At 37.0% G+C, this 18,811-nt stretch overlaps 1 protein-coding gene across 4 annotated transcripts in view; it reads right to left on the minus strand.

Annotated features, from left to right (window-relative positions):
- The window catches only part of pcdh11 (protocadherin 11), a 162,331-nt gene extending 144,473 nt beyond the window's left edge, over positions 1 to 17,858 (minus strand). For all 4 annotated transcript variants that reach the window (XM_027017044.2, XM_027017062.2, XM_035532316.1 and 1 more), the window contains exons 1-3: positions 17,228 to 17,858; positions 10,208 to 10,790; positions 1,869 to 4,355 (exon numbers count right to left, since the gene is read on the minus strand). In XM_027017044.2, the coding sequence (XP_026872845.2) occupies positions 1,869 to 4,355; positions 10,208 to 10,747 (3,027 nt within the window). In that variant the 5' untranslated portion in view covers positions 10,748 to 10,790; positions 17,228 to 17,858. The remainder of the gene's footprint in view (positions 1 to 1,868; positions 4,356 to 10,207; positions 10,791 to 17,227) is intronic.
- Between the last annotated feature and the right edge of the window lie 953 nt (positions 17,859 to 18,811).

An 18,811-nucleotide genomic window follows, 5' to 3' on the forward strand; every position in this document is an offset into this window, starting at 1 on the left:
CCATGGCCTCCTCAGCCTAAGCATTTTCTTAAGGCAAACCCTGAATGGTTCATGATGGAAAAAAGGAATAAGGAAACAATGGCATACTGGATGTCCTTAAGATGTACACAAGAGAGAAAACATTCTCCCCTAGAAACATGCCATTAAACTCAGTGTGGAGTATGAAATAAATTTAGCAGCTTTAGAGCTAAATCAGGGAAATGGAATCTGGTCCAGGTACTTTTTTAGGTCTGTGTATCACAAACACGTTCTGGTAAAATCTGATGTAATATTTTAAGACCTTAAACAAATGTTTTGAATGTTTCACAATATAATGAACCTGAACCGTAAAGTATAACAACATGTCTAAAGAAATAATAAACTATGAAGAAAGACTGTGTTCTTTTATCATCTGACCATGTAAGAAGGCTTACGTATAATGCACCATGGCAGAACATTGCTTTCAGCTGCATCTTGAAAGAAAGGGCTGATGGCAAAAAGGGGCTATCAGCTACGTGTGGGTGTCACCTTAAATCATCGTGCACTATATCTGAGTGGATATACTCTAATTTGCAACACATATACGGAGAGGAATTTTCTGCATTAAGGACATACGTTTAAGAAGAAAAAGCTATGAGAATTACAGTAGCAAATACAAAACAGCATCTTTTAGTGTCTTGAATAACCAACATCCTCAAACATGTAATAAAGTAAAAATACTGATAGGAGCACTCAGGAGGACAAGTAAAACAGCTAGATGTTTGATCTCAACTGCCTTTCACAAGTCTGGGATTCTGAAATTACTACAATAAAGAACAAACAATATTACACAGTCTGGCCAAGAAGATGGCTTTGAAATGAGTGAATACAACAGAGAGTCCCAGTCTGGTCATTAAAGAAGCAAGTGGCTGACAGGGGAAAATGGATAGTGCTAAAAGCTAATAGTGAATCTGCTTCTTCTATTTAAGTCTCTAGGTCCCAAAGCTCTGTCTTCACCTTGATCTCTCTGACCCACAATTGCATAGCTCAGTCTTCATCTCTGAATGCTAGACCTATCGCTACAAAGCCACATCTCCTTCCACCTAAGATTTCAACTTATTTCCCTGGTATGCTTTTTACATTTATTAACCATTTTGTATTTAGTATATTTGGCTGGAATCAAAAGATAAAGCACATTATAAGCACATTATTCAAATAAACGTAATTCTCATTAATGCTGGTGATATCCCACTGAGACAAAAGAGTGCATTCTGAATTGTAGTGAAAATATAATCAGATTCCCTGCACAGCTTTACAACCTTTGGCTCTTTGGAAAACAGTTGTTTCAGCCTTGTGCATCTGTTCAGCTGTGCCTATGGTATGCAACTCTGTCTTGTCTGGTTTGCTGTCAAGCATGCTTGATTGCCAATCTCAGTATTGTAATCTCAGTTTTTAAAGATGGACTTCTCTCATTTGTTCCTTTTTTGGCTCATTTGTGTAATAATTACTATTCAGAATGCAATTATCCTCTAGAAAAACAAAATACATTCACAGAATAACATAATCAAATCTTTTTTTTTCTTAAAGGCTCTCAGCCTTTAATGAATTACTCAGTATTTTTCAGCATCTTCTGTCTCTGTATATTTGTCTAGAAGTGAAATGTTTGTCCTGATTTATGTCTACAAGCACAAAAAATGCAACAGATGCCTTATCATCAGGGGTAAGATTTTTTAAAGCTTTCTCAATAGTCATAGCTAATGGGTGCTCATGCATGTTTGAGTTTTTGTGTGGTTGAATCTCTGCCCATACCCCTGCCACCCTGCACCCAGAGTTATTCCAAAAGAAGAGCTTAAGGACAAGGTGGATGAGCAGGAGCAGTGAAGTGGGTTAAAAAGGAACTTGTGAATTACCTGTCGGGTGTGGATTTGCCCAGGTGTCTTGAAGCTCCCTTGACAGCTGCACTCTGAGACACTGTAGGGATCGGAGCTACTGGAGGAGCACTTGGAGAGTGAGTCACAGCCAACTACGAATGTGTTGTCCAAGGGGAGCTCCTGAATCACATGGTGCTTCTTAGGAGCCACTGGGGTCTCTGGTTTGATCTGAAAGGTAGGCTGGGGAGAAGCTGACTTGTAATGCTTGGCTAAGTCAGGACTGTCAGGTTTAAAAGTGGTTGGTGTAGTGGCCCAGTTATACTTCCCCATTGTCTGCTCCTCAAGTTCAACTGGGAGGTCTAAAGTTCCATTGATGTGCTCATGGGTAGGGTCTTCAGACTTAGATTCTTCAATAGTCACAAAGTTAAGCAGCAAGCTCTTTGGGGATCTCTTCTTTTTCTTCTTTTTCTTTTTGATTTGACGGCCTTCCTGGTTTGGTGATACCCACTCACCACTCTGCTTCCCCTTCTGAACAACTTTATGCCTGGGTGTCTGTCTACAACGTACCAAAGCAGTCACAAAAATAACTAAGATGACTGTCATAGTTCCAGCAATTATGGCTATCACAACAATTACATAGCCATTGGTCTGAGGGATTACATCATTGTTCCCAACAGTTCTGTCCAAAGGGGTCTCCATGCTTTTGCGAACCTGCTCCTGAATGAATGTGGCATTGGAGATGGTATCATTCACAAACAAGTGAACAAGGGCTATTGCATGCAAGGATTCTGGCTGTCCCAAATCTTTGACTTTCACCACCAACCTATGAAGGCCTTGATCAGCATTAACAAACTTCTCTTGCAGGGTAATGTTTCCTGTATGTTTTTCAATAGCAAATAGTCCTCTTGGTGACCCCCCTATAATGCTGTATTGCAGCTCTGCATTCATGCCAGTATCATTATCAATGGCAAACACTCTGGTGACCACAGAGCCAGGGCTGGTTGTAAAAGGGACTAGGTCATAGGAGTAATTGGAGGACGGGATAACAAACACAGGCCGATTGTCATTGACATCAACAACATTTATGGTTACCTTGGCATATGAAGTTGTTTGAATTACTCCTCCATCCACAGCCTTGACTACAAAGGTATAGGAACTTTGCTGCTCCCTGTCAAATGTAATATTTGGTTTGATCACCCCAGTTTTGGGGTCAATAATAAAATGTTCCTTTCCATTTATGATTGAGAGGGTGATCACCGCATTATCAGAAGCATCTGCATCTGTAACTGTAATCAAGCCAACTGTGCCATACAAAGGCAAATTCTCAGGCACATAGAAATTGTACTCTGGATGTGTGAAAGCTGGGCTGTTGTCATTTTGGTCCTGGACAATTAGCTTCACTGTGACATTACTTTGCAGAGGATTAGAGCCATTGTCTCTGGCAATAACTGTGAATGAATATTTTTCTTGTTTTTCTCTATCTAGCCTCTTGCTAACAGAGAGGATACCAGACCGCAGGTCAATGTTAAACCCATCAGGTGCATCAGAGCCAAGAGTATAAAGAATAAGTGCATTAGAACCACTGTCTGCATCTGTGGCACTGAGTTTTATCAGCTGTGTTCCAGGATCATTGTTCTCTGGGATAGACAGCTGAATCTCTGGTTGAGGGAAAACTGGGCCATTGTCATTTTCATCCTTGATTTTAATGAGGACCATTGCTGAAGTGTTCAAAGGAGGTTTTCCTGAATCCGATGCAACAATCCTAATTGCATACTCTCGAGTAGTCTCATAATCTAAGGGGGCTGCAGTTTCCAGCAAGAACTGGTTGTTAAAAACTGGCTTCAACCGAAAGGGTACGTCATGATCTGTGTAACAAGTCACTTTACCATTAAGGTCAGCATCTCTGTCAGTCACAGTAATTAGAGCTATTTTTGTGTTTAGAGGGGCATTTTCAGATAACAATACAGTGCCATTAACAGGGTTCATTATATACCGAGTATCTATGAAAGGGACGTTGTCATTAACATCCGTTACATTTATTAGCACAGTAGCTCTTGAAGGGGTAGCACTACCATCATTGGCCAGGACAATCAGCTTGTGAACTGGGTTAGACTCTCTGTCCAGTGGTTGCTTGATGGTGATCAATCCAGAAAAGCTGTCAATTGCAAAGTGCCGTTTGCTGGCTGGGGAGATTTGGTTGCTTAAGGAAAAGTGGATCTGAGCATTGGATCCCAGATCAGCGTCAGTAGCATGGAGTTGTGTGACTGATGTCCCCATAGGGGCATTCTCAAGCACATTCACCTCCACTTCATTGTCCTTGAACACCGGACGATTGTCATTCACATCTGAGACGGTAACCTGCAAGATAGCAGTGCTGGACTTTGGAGGCGTACCGCCATCTTCCACTTTTATCTTCATCACAAAGGTGTCCTTGGTTTCTCGATCCAGGTTCTGCTGTACTATGAGCTGTGGCCACTTGTCTCCTTCTGGAGTCTCAATGATGTCCAGACCAAATTCACTTACACTCTGAAAAAGAGAAAAGAAATGTGCTGTGATTTTTTTTATGTGCTATAGAAAAGATGTTTTATTTTGTGCTGCTTGAAATCATTTTCCAAATACATTTAAAGAGGTGTAGTTTATTGACTTTAAATATATGTTTATTGAAGATGCACCACCAAACCTTTAAAGTTTAAAGTTCTTTAATACTATTAAAAAATATGAGTATTGACATGAGAAAAATAACCAGGGTATATGATTCACTTATAAACTAAAACCTTATGCACACTCTAGCTCCTGCACACAGGTTATCCATATTCCTATGAAGCATCCACTCCTCTGCATATTTCATCCTGTGCCATTTTCTTTTGAAGTTAAATAAGTTCAAAATTTTAAACAAAGGTGCCAAAAAATAATTTGAAAGGGAATTTAGGTGACATTAAACTTTGGCTGTCTATATAGAAATGAATGTACCAATCAGTAGAAGAAGGCCTGTTATATAGTCACTATAGGAAGGCCTGTACTTTTTTGGGTATAGTTTACAATTCCTAAATTCTTCTTCAAGATGTTTATTTTACTTTTTTTTTTTTAATGGGTTATTCAGACAAAAGTGCCCACTTTGATATTCAAATGCAGTGACACTGGAGTACAAAACAAATGGATGAGATCAGGTCACAAAGGTACATTGGCCAGCCTCATAGTGGTAGTTTAATTAAACTGAGGATGTAGCCCTATTCCCCCTCCAAAGTACTCTGCTATGCTGTACCCAAAATGAGATTCTAGTTTAACTTTATTATTTATTTTATTTATATAGGAAGGAGAAATTACCCAATTTCAAGTTCATATTTTAAGAGTCATTTAAAAAGGAAGGTCAAAATAAGATCTACTTTAAATGTGCTACAAGACTACCCTAGATTAGAGCAAAAAGCTCACATATTAATAAAGGATTTTCTTCCAATGAGGGCTAAATCTAAGCAAAAGTAATAACCAAGGAAAAAAATACATATATAATCCCCACGAGAACCCAGCTTTGACTGTTCAAAGTAATTGCTTTCTCTTCAAAACTAGCACTAATATTTACGATTACAGATCAGGCTACACAGAGCATCTTAAAATTGGTAACATAGTTGGTAACATCCTTCTGAGGTATAGCAGGAAAGAAAAAAAATGGGTTTCAAAGAGAGTCAAACACCTCTGAGAAACAATGAGGCACTCTGAACACCATTCTGTCAGAAATATGTTCATGGTAAAACAAGAAAAGCATCTTCCCTAAGAGATAAGTCTCATGGTATACATAATGCAGGGAAAGATTACTCTGTCTAGGCACATATTTCAAAGATTAATAAGATGTATGCACTTCCCATGTAAAGGGTCGAGTTGACTAATTTGGTATGACAACAACAAACTGCAGTTTACTGGCAACTTTCTTAGGCCATAGGGCAACATACATAGTATTTACAAAATTAGGCTTTTATGTACTTCAGAAACACGTACCATATTTCCTTCGGTCATTCTTGGCACAGACTATAGTGTTACTGCTAATTTTGGAATCCTAAAAATAATTAACATTAAATGTGTACCCATTACCTTCAAATTAACTGCATTAAATGCATGTTATTTACAACAGATTTTCCCCATTGTTTGCAAATCTTTTTGTTGTTTTTCTATGCTTATTTATAATAAAAAGTAAATATGTATTTCTTTATGTAGTTATGACTTTGTAAAATATCCACTGTTACCTGGGGTTATGAGCTATGTGAAGATAAGATCTTTTTGACTAGATGTCTATGTTTGGTTTTCTTTAACACAGGCAACTGCAGAAAATACACAAAGGATATAATGAGTTATATTTTTCTGTTTCCAAAGGCTGTAAGAGTTATCAATCATCACTTATGTACAAGTCTGGCTCATATGAAATGAGACTTGGGGATTTTGATTACATTCATGCAGGCTAAGAAAGAGTCAAATAAGCATGAATGACTAGCCCAAGGGACGTGACAATCATATGAAAGAAATATGTACACTGGCTGCATATTTATACTCATTGACCTGCATCTTATTATGAGAAATATATGAGTTAAATCTGCTTCTTTTGAAGAACTGACTTACAGTAGATAACATCAAAGACACTGAAAATGGTACCAGTTTTCCTATATGCAATAAGTTATATGCAAGGCAGGTTGTAATGGATCCCAGTACTATCAGGACAAATAACCTAATGACAGCATTTTCTCAGGATGGGATTTTATTGCTATTTCAGTTTTAACTGGTTTCAGCTTACATATATTTTTCCACACTAAGAATGCAGACTAGGTTAAGTATCTAGCATTGTAAACCAATAAAATGACTGTATGATGTCAACACTGACTGAAAGTCTATATACAGTATATGTGCATAAGCCCTTGCATATATAAATGCACTGAATATACTGTGGTTTTCCAGTATAGACTAATGAAAGAGGCTATGAAGATTTAAATATTCTATTTCTCAAGCCCTGAACATGGTCTTATTCTGTCTCTTTTGCTACTGGGTGTGATCAGATTTAAATCATTTGGCTGAAACCAGAACACATCTCCTTGGACCAATTCTAAACCAAGTTCTCAGCCAAAAACCAGCCAGTAATTAATTCTGGAATCAAATGAAACAATGAGCAATATGGCTGGAAGCTTCCTCTGTTCCTCCACTGACCAGTTCTGTCTAGAACACTAATAGAAATTAGTCAGCAATATCAATCTACCCTGGAACTTCAGATATGTTTTACATTTATTCATGTTGACTACCCAGGGTTTAGGAAACTCAAAACATTACATTTCATTGACTAGCCATAGTTATCCTATTTGATAGCTTTTTCTCACAACTATCAAACACATCTTTGCAGGACTTGCAGAACTAGCTTTAGAAGATAATTATATTCAAAAAATAGAAATTAATTACACTCAAATGCAGTCATTATAATCAATTAGAGATGGCATCAGTTCTATATCTGCAAAAAAATGCTGGATTGGATATTGGGAGAGAAACTTTTAAGGAGAATTATCCAATATGGTCACAAATCCATCTTGAAAATAGCACATCCACATTTGCAGCAGCATACTGCATATCATGTGATAATAGCCGGGTTAGTTTGAGTGAAGTTTATGCACAGCTGTAATTAAACTGTAGAAGTTTCTTCACATTTACAATTGAAACATATTCAAATGCAAATATCCATGCACCCTCACACATGTGATGACTTGCATTATGATCATGTAATCTGGGTGGGGCAACAGTGAGAGCATTTAAACGAGCATTTAAATGAGACAAAATAGCGTTTTAGTACTGTTCACTGCCACCAATCCAGGACTAGCAGTGATTTATTTATTAATCCGTTTATTCATTCCAATTTGCCAGTGAAGTAAAGAAAGACCATGGTAGGGGAAACAAGAATGAGCACCAGAAAACTAACAGAAATGGAACCAGAGAGGACAAAGAATACCTGAGAGAAAGTAAAGCCCACTCCTTCTCTAAAGGAAAAAAAAAAATCTCTACCTTCTCTAAGTTAATTACCATGGCTTTAGTACACAAACATGTATAAAACAGACAAACTGCCACTATACCTGCTGAATTTTAAGGCAGACTGGAAAATTTTAATAAGAAGCTGCAGAGTAAGCTAATTTAAGATAACTTTTTTTTTAGAAACAATAATCATCTTATAAGTGTACTATTAGTTTCAAGCAGAGGTCTAGTGAAGAGAGTCTCATAGAACAGGTTGCCATAGTACACACTTTCCTGGGGTATGTGAGGTGTGAAGTGGGAAGAACAGTGATTCACCACTGTCAAAGGCAGTTGATGTGGAATTACATTTGCATTCAGTAATGACATAAAAATATGCTGGCGAACTATAGTCACTCCGGAGTCAGTGAGTGAGGCAGGTGTTAGAGCAGAGAGATAGAGAGGGGGAGAGAGAGACAGAGAGAGCGAGTGTGTGTGTGTGTGTGTGTGTGTGTGTGTATCCATGCATTATATCTGTTGAAATAAAACATATAATACAGCACACATAAAAAAAATTCCAAACAACTTCAACAAACAAAAATTTTTACCTAAAAAACTGAATAGCTATATTTGTAAATGAAATATAATAAGATCGGCATCAAAATTGGGTACTGTTGAAATAAAAGATATCTGTATAGGATCAGTACAGAAAAACTGGCATCGTGCCATCGCTACAGTCAATACATTTGAACTGAAAAAGTCTTGTCACTTAGTTGTCATTCCTTGTTTGACATTAAATTGATCAATTCCAAAGATAAGAAGAAGAAAATATTAACAAAAGCATAATATGCTAAATTAAAACAGCATTACAGGTATCTATGGAGTTAGAGTGCTTACATAGGGGAATGAAAATAACAATGTGTGGGGTAGAACCCACAAGAGAAAAGTCAATGTCTTCATCCCCTGAGCCTGATATGATCCACACACCTATAGACAAAACTTGTAAAAAGGCTCCCTTTAAGTGATAAAATCTCTTCTAATGGAAAGCCATGCATGGTATTGCATGGCTTTCCTTCCTTGCTCCAGGTGTCACAGCAATACAAACGCTGATGGAACAATTAATATGACACCACAATTAAAACTGGGGTAGCAATAAAGCCTGTCCATGGTATTCAACACAGCTTCCTCTTCATAGGACATACTATCAATGGGCAAAGAGGTGTTAGCCCTAGCACTCTATCATATCTGACCTCTTTCTGTACATGCAGAAACTGCTCTGCTGAGGTCCATAATTCTAATCAAGTTTAACCATACTGAGGATGAGAATGTCTCTCCAGGTGTGTGTGTGTGTGTGTGTGTGTGTGTGTGTGTGTGTGTGTGTGTGTGTGTATATATATATATATATATATATATATATATATATATATATATATATATATATATATATATATATATATATATATATATATATATATAATGTAAGTCTAAAATTTAAGTGTTTTTTCAATGTTTTTTATATAACTAGGGAACTTATTTTTTTGCCAGTTTCAGTTGTTTCAGTTTGGGGATGTTTCTGGTTTGCCAGTTTTTAGCCCATCATGGTATCCATGGTATGGCACAATCTATATAACGGCACTGCATCATACCAATAACACCACTTCGATAATCAAACTGAAAGAGTTTAGTGGTTAAGGTACTTGATTTGTAGCAAAAGTTGGATGCTTGCTGGTTCAAGCCCCATCTCTGCCAAGTTGCCACTGTGGGGGCCCCTGTGTAAGACCCTCAACTGCTCAAGTTGCACTCAGTCATAATTGTAGGTTGCTTTGGATAAAAGTGTCAGGTAAATGTAAAATTCTCATAAGAAAAGGTACTAATTACCCTTGTATACATTAATGACAGATTTGACTTATTCATTTAGAATGTGTTGTAGTCCTAATCAAATCTCAGTGCACATTTCCTTGACATTTGTTTCTTCAGTGTAATTATAAAAAATTGTATTTTGACTAGCTGTGCAGAAACAAATGATACACTTTATGAAAATAAATTTACCATTACCTGAGTTGCTAGTACAGGATGTTCGATTGGTATTATATTCCATATGCAGAATCAAAATCCGCAAAATGAAATCCATCTGTGACATATTAGGTCCTGTACTTAATTTAAAAGAATTCATTCCATTATCCTACTTTCTAGTTTAGGCAGACTATAATAAGACACTGTGAATATTGAACTAGTTTCTCATATAACATCGATTAGTTGTGAGAAAATGCATGGTCTGCATATTGTTCCTATCCTTGCCACAGTTAACCATAAAAAACCATAAAAAAAAAACCACATGCTCTTTTCCCCACAGCCATTAACTATACATTTAATGTCAGTGGCAGTTAGTTAATCACAAGAGATTATTATACCTTGACGAGCTCATAGTGTTGGATTCCATTTATCCCCACGTCAGGGTCAAAGGCAGATGGTACTGGATAGCGATTGTTGATTGCTGTATTCTCAGGGATAGAGATGTTGATCACAGTAGACTGGAACAGCGGAGCATTGTCATTGATGTCTTCAATGAGAAAACGGATTTTAACCAGTCGAAAGATCTCATCAGGCAGCACAGCCACCTCAATCTCATAGAAGCAGCGCTTCTCGCTAAAAACTCCAGAGCAGAGCTTCTCACGGTCAATGCGATTAGCTGTGGTGAATATCTCCCCTGTGCTTGCTTCAACTCTAACCAAAGGCACATCACCTGTTTTGTAGACTGGTTTGAACTGCAGGGCTGAGGACAGTTTAATGTTTGGGTCCAGGCTCAGGTCTAGGTCTTTGCGCAGGTTCCCAATGTGCATGTTCTCTGGCTGCTCCTCTTTCACCGTGTAGTCTTTCTCCTGGGCCCAGCACAGTGATGCCAGGCAGGTGAGAAAAAGCACCAGAGTATGGGCATCACTCGCCAAGTCCATGCTCAGAGTGGGTGGAGATCTCTTCTTGTAAGGTCTGCAATTTCTGTGGTAATAAGAACAGAAAGGGAAAAGATAATTGTTGTATCCACTACCATGTAATACACAATTACACATTAGATGATAATTAGCATTATTTTCTTTCCTGGGATTTTCCAACCGACCTTTCACATCTTAACAAGTGAGGAATAAGCTTGCTTCTTAAATCTATGGGACACCATTTAGTGATGTTCAACACAATTAACCTTTGGCACCCACCATAAAATGCAGGCTGTATGGTTAAGGGGTTGTTATAGATTCACTTTGACAATCAACCTACTTAAACTAGTTAACCACCTGAAATAAACAAATATACAATCAGTTGCTGCTTTAGTTTGAACAATAATCTCTAACAGATCTGCTTTTAAGATCTAGCATTTATAAAGCCTATGGCTTTAAGATACATAGCTATACTGTTTTCTCCATAGTGTATTCATAGCCTAAAATATAAAATGTCTGAATATTCTGTGCAGTTATTCACAATAATGTGTTTTTTGAGCATTAAAAAAAGCTAATACTTAAACTATCATAATTATCCCACAGACTAAAACAAAGCCATATTTCTAAAAAAAAAAAAAACTGACATGATATATGAATCAGCATTTCAGTGTTTGTTGCCAGTTCAATGACTACATCAATCCTGTCAGGCAGTTATATAAATAAAAGTTGCCAGAGGGCTGAAGCCTTCACTACACACCAGCAGCTCAACTAGGTCATTGAAAACTAGTGGGAAAAGGGGAAGATGTGTGGCACCTAAAAAAATTGAGTATTGTTATTTTACAGTTTCATATACTGAGATATTTCTGTATGAAAATGTGATTTCTGCAGTATCCCCAGGCACATTGAAAAGCCATTCTACTGTTTTTTCCTTTTCTTTTAATCAAGGCAATGGTAACAATATGCAAGTTTAAAAAGTACCATCTATGCATCGTTAATTTGCTTGACTCCAAAAAGCTCTGCCCCAAGAGCTGACAGACCCTTGTGCAGTCTTTTTTGAAGGAATGATATATTAAAATATAACTTTAACATATTAATAATTTTAATATGAGATAGTGGGACAGGAACAAAGAGAATACATTGTACATCCCCCTGCCCCCAGAACATTTCATAACAGTATATTCAAAACATATTGTGGGGGGCACAAGTTGTAAATATATATTCTTTATAACACTGTTGTAGTTATTGCATATCATGTTTAAGGATGTCTAATGAACAAAATGCTCCAAGCATTCATGATCTATTGCCAGAGACACAGTACTCTAGGCTTGGACTTTCACCGATCAAAAATTCATCAAGTTGATGATCCTACCATGACATTTACCATCAGGATTCCATCAGCCCTCTGCAAAATGATGACTTCTTTAAATATACAGGGATCACAGACCTTGTTTTGATGTGGAAGAACTGCAAACAGAGGATCGCTCAGGTCTGTGCTGTCAGAAAATATTCCATTTCTCACAGACAACAGTAAGTGGTCATAGCTCAGGTCTGTGCTGTCAGAAAATATTCCATTTCACGCAGACAACATTAAGTGGTTGACCTCTGGAGAGACTCATTAAAGCTGTGCTGGACAGTGGAGCACCACATATGTGATTTACATGACAGTGATCAATGAATGGTTTATTCCTCACACTGCCTCGAAAACTGGTAGCTATGTGTTGTCCTTTGGAAAAACAAGGAGATCATGTTTTGCTTTGCTTTGAAGTTCGTATAATCTTTTTTAGCATGCAAAAATTAACAATTACTATTCACCTACTGTCCTGTGATAAGCTTGAAGGAATCCAAGACTGCACCCAACAATGCATAATAAAAACTCACTGACTAAGAAGTGCAATGCAGAGTGGTGAATAAAAGATGAAAAGATGATCTAGATTCTTTGAGGTAGCTCAGTCTTACATTAAGGATGACATGGGATGAATTTTTCAATATACTGTGTATAACTGTCACCTTCAAGCTTTGTTATACAAATGAAGAAATTCAATGAATCTCAGATTGCCTATTTGCATAAAATACACAAATTACACAAATCTAGTATTAGATGCAAAATTATTGTAAATATGAGCCCTGCTTAACTTATATGACTTATATATAGAACAGAATAGTGTATACAGAATAAGCACCAGCTCAAAGTGAGTGCTGTCTGGCATTTTGTAAGAAGCTCTGCTATCCAGGGACATGGAGTTGGGATTAGACAAGTCCACAAGGGAGCCCACATGTCACTCTTCCCCATATTTAGGACAGTTTATCTTGTTGCAAAACATGTATTGCCATTTTATACTAAGTTTTACTTTTGGGACTTGCTCTCTTAAAACTATGCTTTAGATAGATTTGCAAGGCTTTGCAGTTCAACATTCTCAATCTTCAGAAAAACTCTTTCCAAGGTATTGGGAGAACATGGTGAGAGAAATTACATGTGCAAGTGTTAGTGAGGACATATTCCCACTTCCACTGGGTTCCGGTGATCTATTTTGAGCACTGGACCATAGATTCCACAGAGTAGGCAAAAGCCACCTTTCTCTCTGGAGCCTGGGCTGTGGAACACACCAGCTCTGGATCGCTTTACATGACAATGTGATAGACTGAGCTGCCTGTTTTTATTATGAGCTGAACTGTCAAGAAGGAGCACATCTCTTCATTCCCAGTGCGCTTCATCTTACATTACGATGGGAGTTTTTTCTTGAATAATTGACTGTATGGATCAAAGGTGTCTACTGTCTATGGACCAAGGGTGACAAATTCTTGGGAGTGGGTGCATATTCATAAATTATAACAATGAGGCTAAATCATAATTGTAATTAAACCATGAAGGCGTTTCACTGAATTATTAAAGTTGCTTATGGAAGGTAATCTGGAACAAGTGCTTAAAGCATGTCACTTAATATAACACATTAATTTTTATCAGTCAAGTACTGTTCTCCTCATGGATTTCAGAGACCCTCATGTCTGTGCTTTTCTTTGACATTTAAATGTCTTGTTGGAGTTTGCCCTCAACCTCTTGCCATCAGCAGCATGAGGCCCCCTGCCAGATGTTCAGCAGTCTCCTGGACATGCTCTCGCTTCTCTCTAGTCAAGATGTCATTCTTATAATCCACTGAGGCTGTGCATGTCTTTTTTTTTCATTATTTTTTTAACACACCATGAATCTCATATGAGTACCAGCTTTGAATTTCTAGTGGACAGTTGTGGAATGATAGAAAAACAAAAAAAAACAAAACAGACATGCAAAGTTTAAAGATTAAGTCAGTTTAAAAAGTATAACCATATTAAAACACAAGATTGATTTGTTGTTTGCTATTCTAATCATAAGACCCATGCATGATCAATATTAAGGTATTAACACATTAAATAATTTGTCAGTTGAAAATGATAAGATGATGTGGTGAATGCAATGCAGTCGATTTATTGCCATCAGCAATGATTATGTATTCAAAGAGCCATGTCACGACACTGACAAAATAACTCACACTCAGACCCAGCCAAGAGAAAAGTGTGTGGATGTTTGTCCATTATGATGATCCATTAATCCCTGTCAGAATTTTTGACCGTGCTAATTTGGTCTATAAATAAGCTTAACAAAATGTTTTATTTAATTGTTAAGACCACCATCAGTCAATTTACTGTGGGTATGTGTAATGTACATCTGTTTCAGATTTTAGTTGTGCAAAGAATGCAAAACATAATTTGGTAAATACAAGAAATAACCTCAAGCCCAAAAAGTCTGAGAGGTTTCAAGGTTCTTTTGCTTTTGTGACACACATAATGCCCCTCCCTGCAAAATAAATTACTTTCTGTTTATATAAGTATCATCTAAGTGAAATGACTATTATCATTAAAGTCTTTCAGACTCAATAAAGGTTCTCAATAAAGGAAAAGGAAAGACTCCAATGAGAATGGACAAAATTCTTAAGGGAACTCAAAAATGGCAATGTTTTAATTTAAACTGTTCTCTTTCCTGTGTGTGACTTTTCTTGTATGAAGTATTTTGGTGCCTTAGTAACAACAGTAGCATCTTATTGTTATTGTCTATAGGCTAATCCAGATATAGAATAATTTGAATAACATCCATGAAAAGAGAAGGTTACACCAACTATAAAATAGAAAACACAAAATAAAAAATGTTGCATTTGCATTACCCCTTCCCTTATTATCTACGAATTTAGTTCAAAACTCCTACTGTCTATGCCAAAAATCACCTGCCGATAGATGGCACTAGAGTGGTGAGAATGAGATCAAAACTAGCATAGTTAGGTCTTAGAACTCTAATGATTAAAATAAGAATAGTCCTAAAAATTTGTATAACATTGTAATGTACTATAAATTTAAACACTATCATGTAGCTATATGCCATCATTTCTCAAACACATTTTACCACAGTTTCACCACATTCGAGCATCAACTACATTATCAACTCAGCAATGAAAATGGTATGTTTGGGCTTTGGTACATCTTGACAATACGCAGCATTTGGACATTTCAGCAATAATTATACGTTAATGAATTAAGGGTCGCTAAAATTTAGTTGAACTGTATTAGGGCACATTTCCTCTTTATGATTCCACTTACAAAACTAAGAGCACTGTGACAAATGTAATGGTAATTTGTTTATTTAATGGGGCCACTTTATTGTATCTAGGATGATGACAATTACAAACTCTGAGTTCTCCAAGATGAAAATTAGGTCATTCTTTTCAGTCATTCAGAAGGAGCATTCATATTCCCCAGGCAATCCAGACACAATCATTTAAATGCCATCCAAAACCAGAAAAAAAAAAAAAAAACTGGTGAAATTATTGACCAGTATTTCATATTCATATATACTGTGTGCTTATTTATTACACACTAGATGCATGGATAAGGAAAATGTGAACTTTTTATTCCATTAATTAATTTACTTATTTATGTATCTACTGAAAAGAGGTTACATTACATAGGCAACATTTATGAAGGTTTCAGATTTGGAGCTGTCAAACTTTAGAAAGTTTAATAGAAGAACTACATTCATTTTTAATATATACGCTCAGTAGATATTGTTAGGTTGAAAAACCTATATCTCCCAACAAAATTTGTTTTGTGTAAAGTTGAAAAACCTTGTTTATTTGTGTTCTGTCACTGGTTTAATATTTTCTTTACTGCAGCAAATCAAGAGGTGCAGAAGCACTGGAATGATAAATATGATTCAGTATAAAAGGCCCACTGAAGTTTGATTCGCTCCCCAAACAATAATCAGTTACCACTGGGTAAAATGCAGTAAAAATGCAGATCTGAAATCGGTATGCCTATACCATATAAAGAGTATGTATATTTATTTGTAATGTTTATAGCTATTAGTTTAAAAAAAAAAGTCCTTAAGACTTGTTACCATTACCCCTCTCCAAACCAAAGTGAGAAACACCCAAGTATGAAATTTAATTAGCGTACAAAGAAAGTATAAAGTTATGCAAACATCATATTCCGTCATATTCAGTATAACTCTAAGGAACGATGTCATTTAAAACTACTAGCTAAAGACTAAATTAGGACTGCCGTTACCGAAAAATCCCCCAACCGGCCGATTTGGAAAATGAAGCGTCTTAAGCATCTCTGCTTATTGTAAACTAACGACTTCTCCAAGTGAAACGGACTGTAGTTTAGAGCTAAATAACAAAGTATCACACAGAAGGCCATATCAATTAGGCATTTAAAAAGCTAGAGGGATCATTCACTTCGCTCTTGACGAATAAACTGTGTTAAATCACAGGTCGATGGTAGTCCACTGTCTCAGTACTTTATTTATGTCCACAGTGCATCATATAGATTATGTAACGATGTCATACTGGTGCTATAAAATGTTAAGGCATCCACAGTTTTTTGAACAAATTCTGTACAGTCCAAGTGTGGGCGTGTGCGTAACAGGGGTACTCTTAACTTTCTTGCTAAATCGGTCCGTTTTTCGGGATACATTAGCAGTAGCATCGATTGTTTTATTGATACTTCATGTATCATGTTAAGCATAACCAACGAAACAAACGTGACATATTATCCAAACAGATATACTGTGGATCGTTGGTTTTCGAGATAGTCGGCATGGAATATTCGTAAACTCATATTAAATGCTATGTTCTAAATGTCCATGACATGGTTTTGAATTAATCGAACTTGGTTAGAATATCCGATTCGAATTTCGTTTAAAAAAATATTAATTATTAAATAGACATTCACGCCGTGGCCTAGCATACATACCCGAATCATCAGTTCATCCCAACGGCTCCTTGCGTTTTTTCATTTATTTTACCAACACTAGGAAGTACATGAATAGCCTGAACGTGTTCAATGCGACTCACGTAGGGTTCATACGCCGACATGGGATTTGGCATTATCTGAAGTGCGCGGTAAAATCCTGTGCACTCCGCTTGGTTACATTTCAATCCAAATAACCACAAAATCAACACTGAAAAGACGTCCTACCTTTTTAGTGAATATAGGATAGAATACTCAATTCCCGTCACGTAGCAACATCACTGCTTTAGGAAATGAAGTGCCTTGAACCAGACTGAAGTGAAGAATGAAAAGAAAATCCTCTTCACTGGCGAGAATTAAATAGCCTTGTTGTACTGATGAGTCGATATCCAACTAAAGAAAACGATCCTGTCCATAAAAAGTCTATGGTCCATAAGCGAACGGTGGAAAACATTTGTTATTTACTTTTCGAAGCAGCGGTGTAATTCCTTCTCAGATATCTTGGGTAACTGGTTCAATTCCACACACACTAATACATCGGTGATCCAAATCGTTTACTCAATATAAATCACTTCTGGATGGAAAAAAGGTGGTGGGGACTCATCATTCAGACAGAGAACTCTCACGGGGGAACAGAGCAACTATTTTAGTGAATTTGGACTGTCTCACACATTACATGACACAGAGATAAGAACTCTATCACCCTCACTGTTTGGCAGAATGAAACAGAGATATACAAAAAATTAAGGAAAATTTATACATGGGCAGATTAGTGATTGCGTTTCCAAACGAAGTAAGATTAAAGTGTGCCTTGGTGCAGCGTCACTTACACAGTCTGATATACTCGTTGTGCAGTAGCTGTGCGCGGAGCCCAAGCCCAAGAAGTCTCAGTTGTATTGCATGAACTCAGCCTCCTAGTACTGCCTACCTCTCCACCTCCGATTGACATCACCACGGAGGGAGGAGCCTCCAATAATATTCACTGCCTCCATCATCTTAAAGCCGCAATGCTGTTGGAGGCAGTAGTCCGCTTACTTTGAGCGTGGACCGATGCTTTGGCAATGCCTTTACTCCGACGTGCGCCTGTATTGAAGAGGGGGCAGTGTTCGCTTTGCAAATAAATATTCGTTTCCGTCAACATTTTTTCATTACGTAAAGGTGTAAACGATTTTAAATCATCCACAGCTTTTTTATTAGTGATCGGTAATATTTATTTCATTTTGTGTTTACATCGGTATACAGGCTATCATCAATATTCTGTCTCTCTGTCTCTGTCTCTGTGTGTGTGTGTGTGTGTGTGTGTGTGTGTGTGTGTGTGTGTGTGTGTGTGTGTGTGTGTGTGTTTGTCTCAGATCTGAGACTACTGGTTGCACACCTGTTTGTGCGGGGGGCAATACATCATAAGAAATAAATTATAAGAAAAAACAAGTCACCTTTAGCATTTTTGTCAAAAGTTGCTATAATCACCAACTGCTTTTACTAATAATACCTTACTATGGTTTGTAAAGACTACCCACAGTCCAAATAAAAATAAAAAATAATTGAAATAAAAAATTATTTTGTCTGTTCAAAGAGTAGTGTCCATTTAAGGAGCTCTGGGTCAATTATCAGTACTGGACAGAATGTATAAAGTGTGTATGTGCAAATTGTTCAGAGGTTTGCTGGCCAATGGAATGACCTGTAGCCATTACTAAAGTATAAAAATTAGGTTGAAAACTGAGTTCATATCAGCCTGCTATTACTGAGAATTAGTTAAGAAGCAACTGGAAACCCAGTTTACATTCTATTTATATAAATTTGCCAAAATGATCA

Source organism: Electrophorus electricus, chromosome 12, assembly GCF_013358815.1.
Source record: "Electrophorus electricus isolate fEleEle1 chromosome 12, fEleEle1.pri, whole genome shotgun sequence".
Taxonomy (NCBI): Eukaryota; Metazoa; Chordata; class Actinopteri; order Gymnotiformes; family Gymnotidae; genus Electrophorus; species Electrophorus electricus.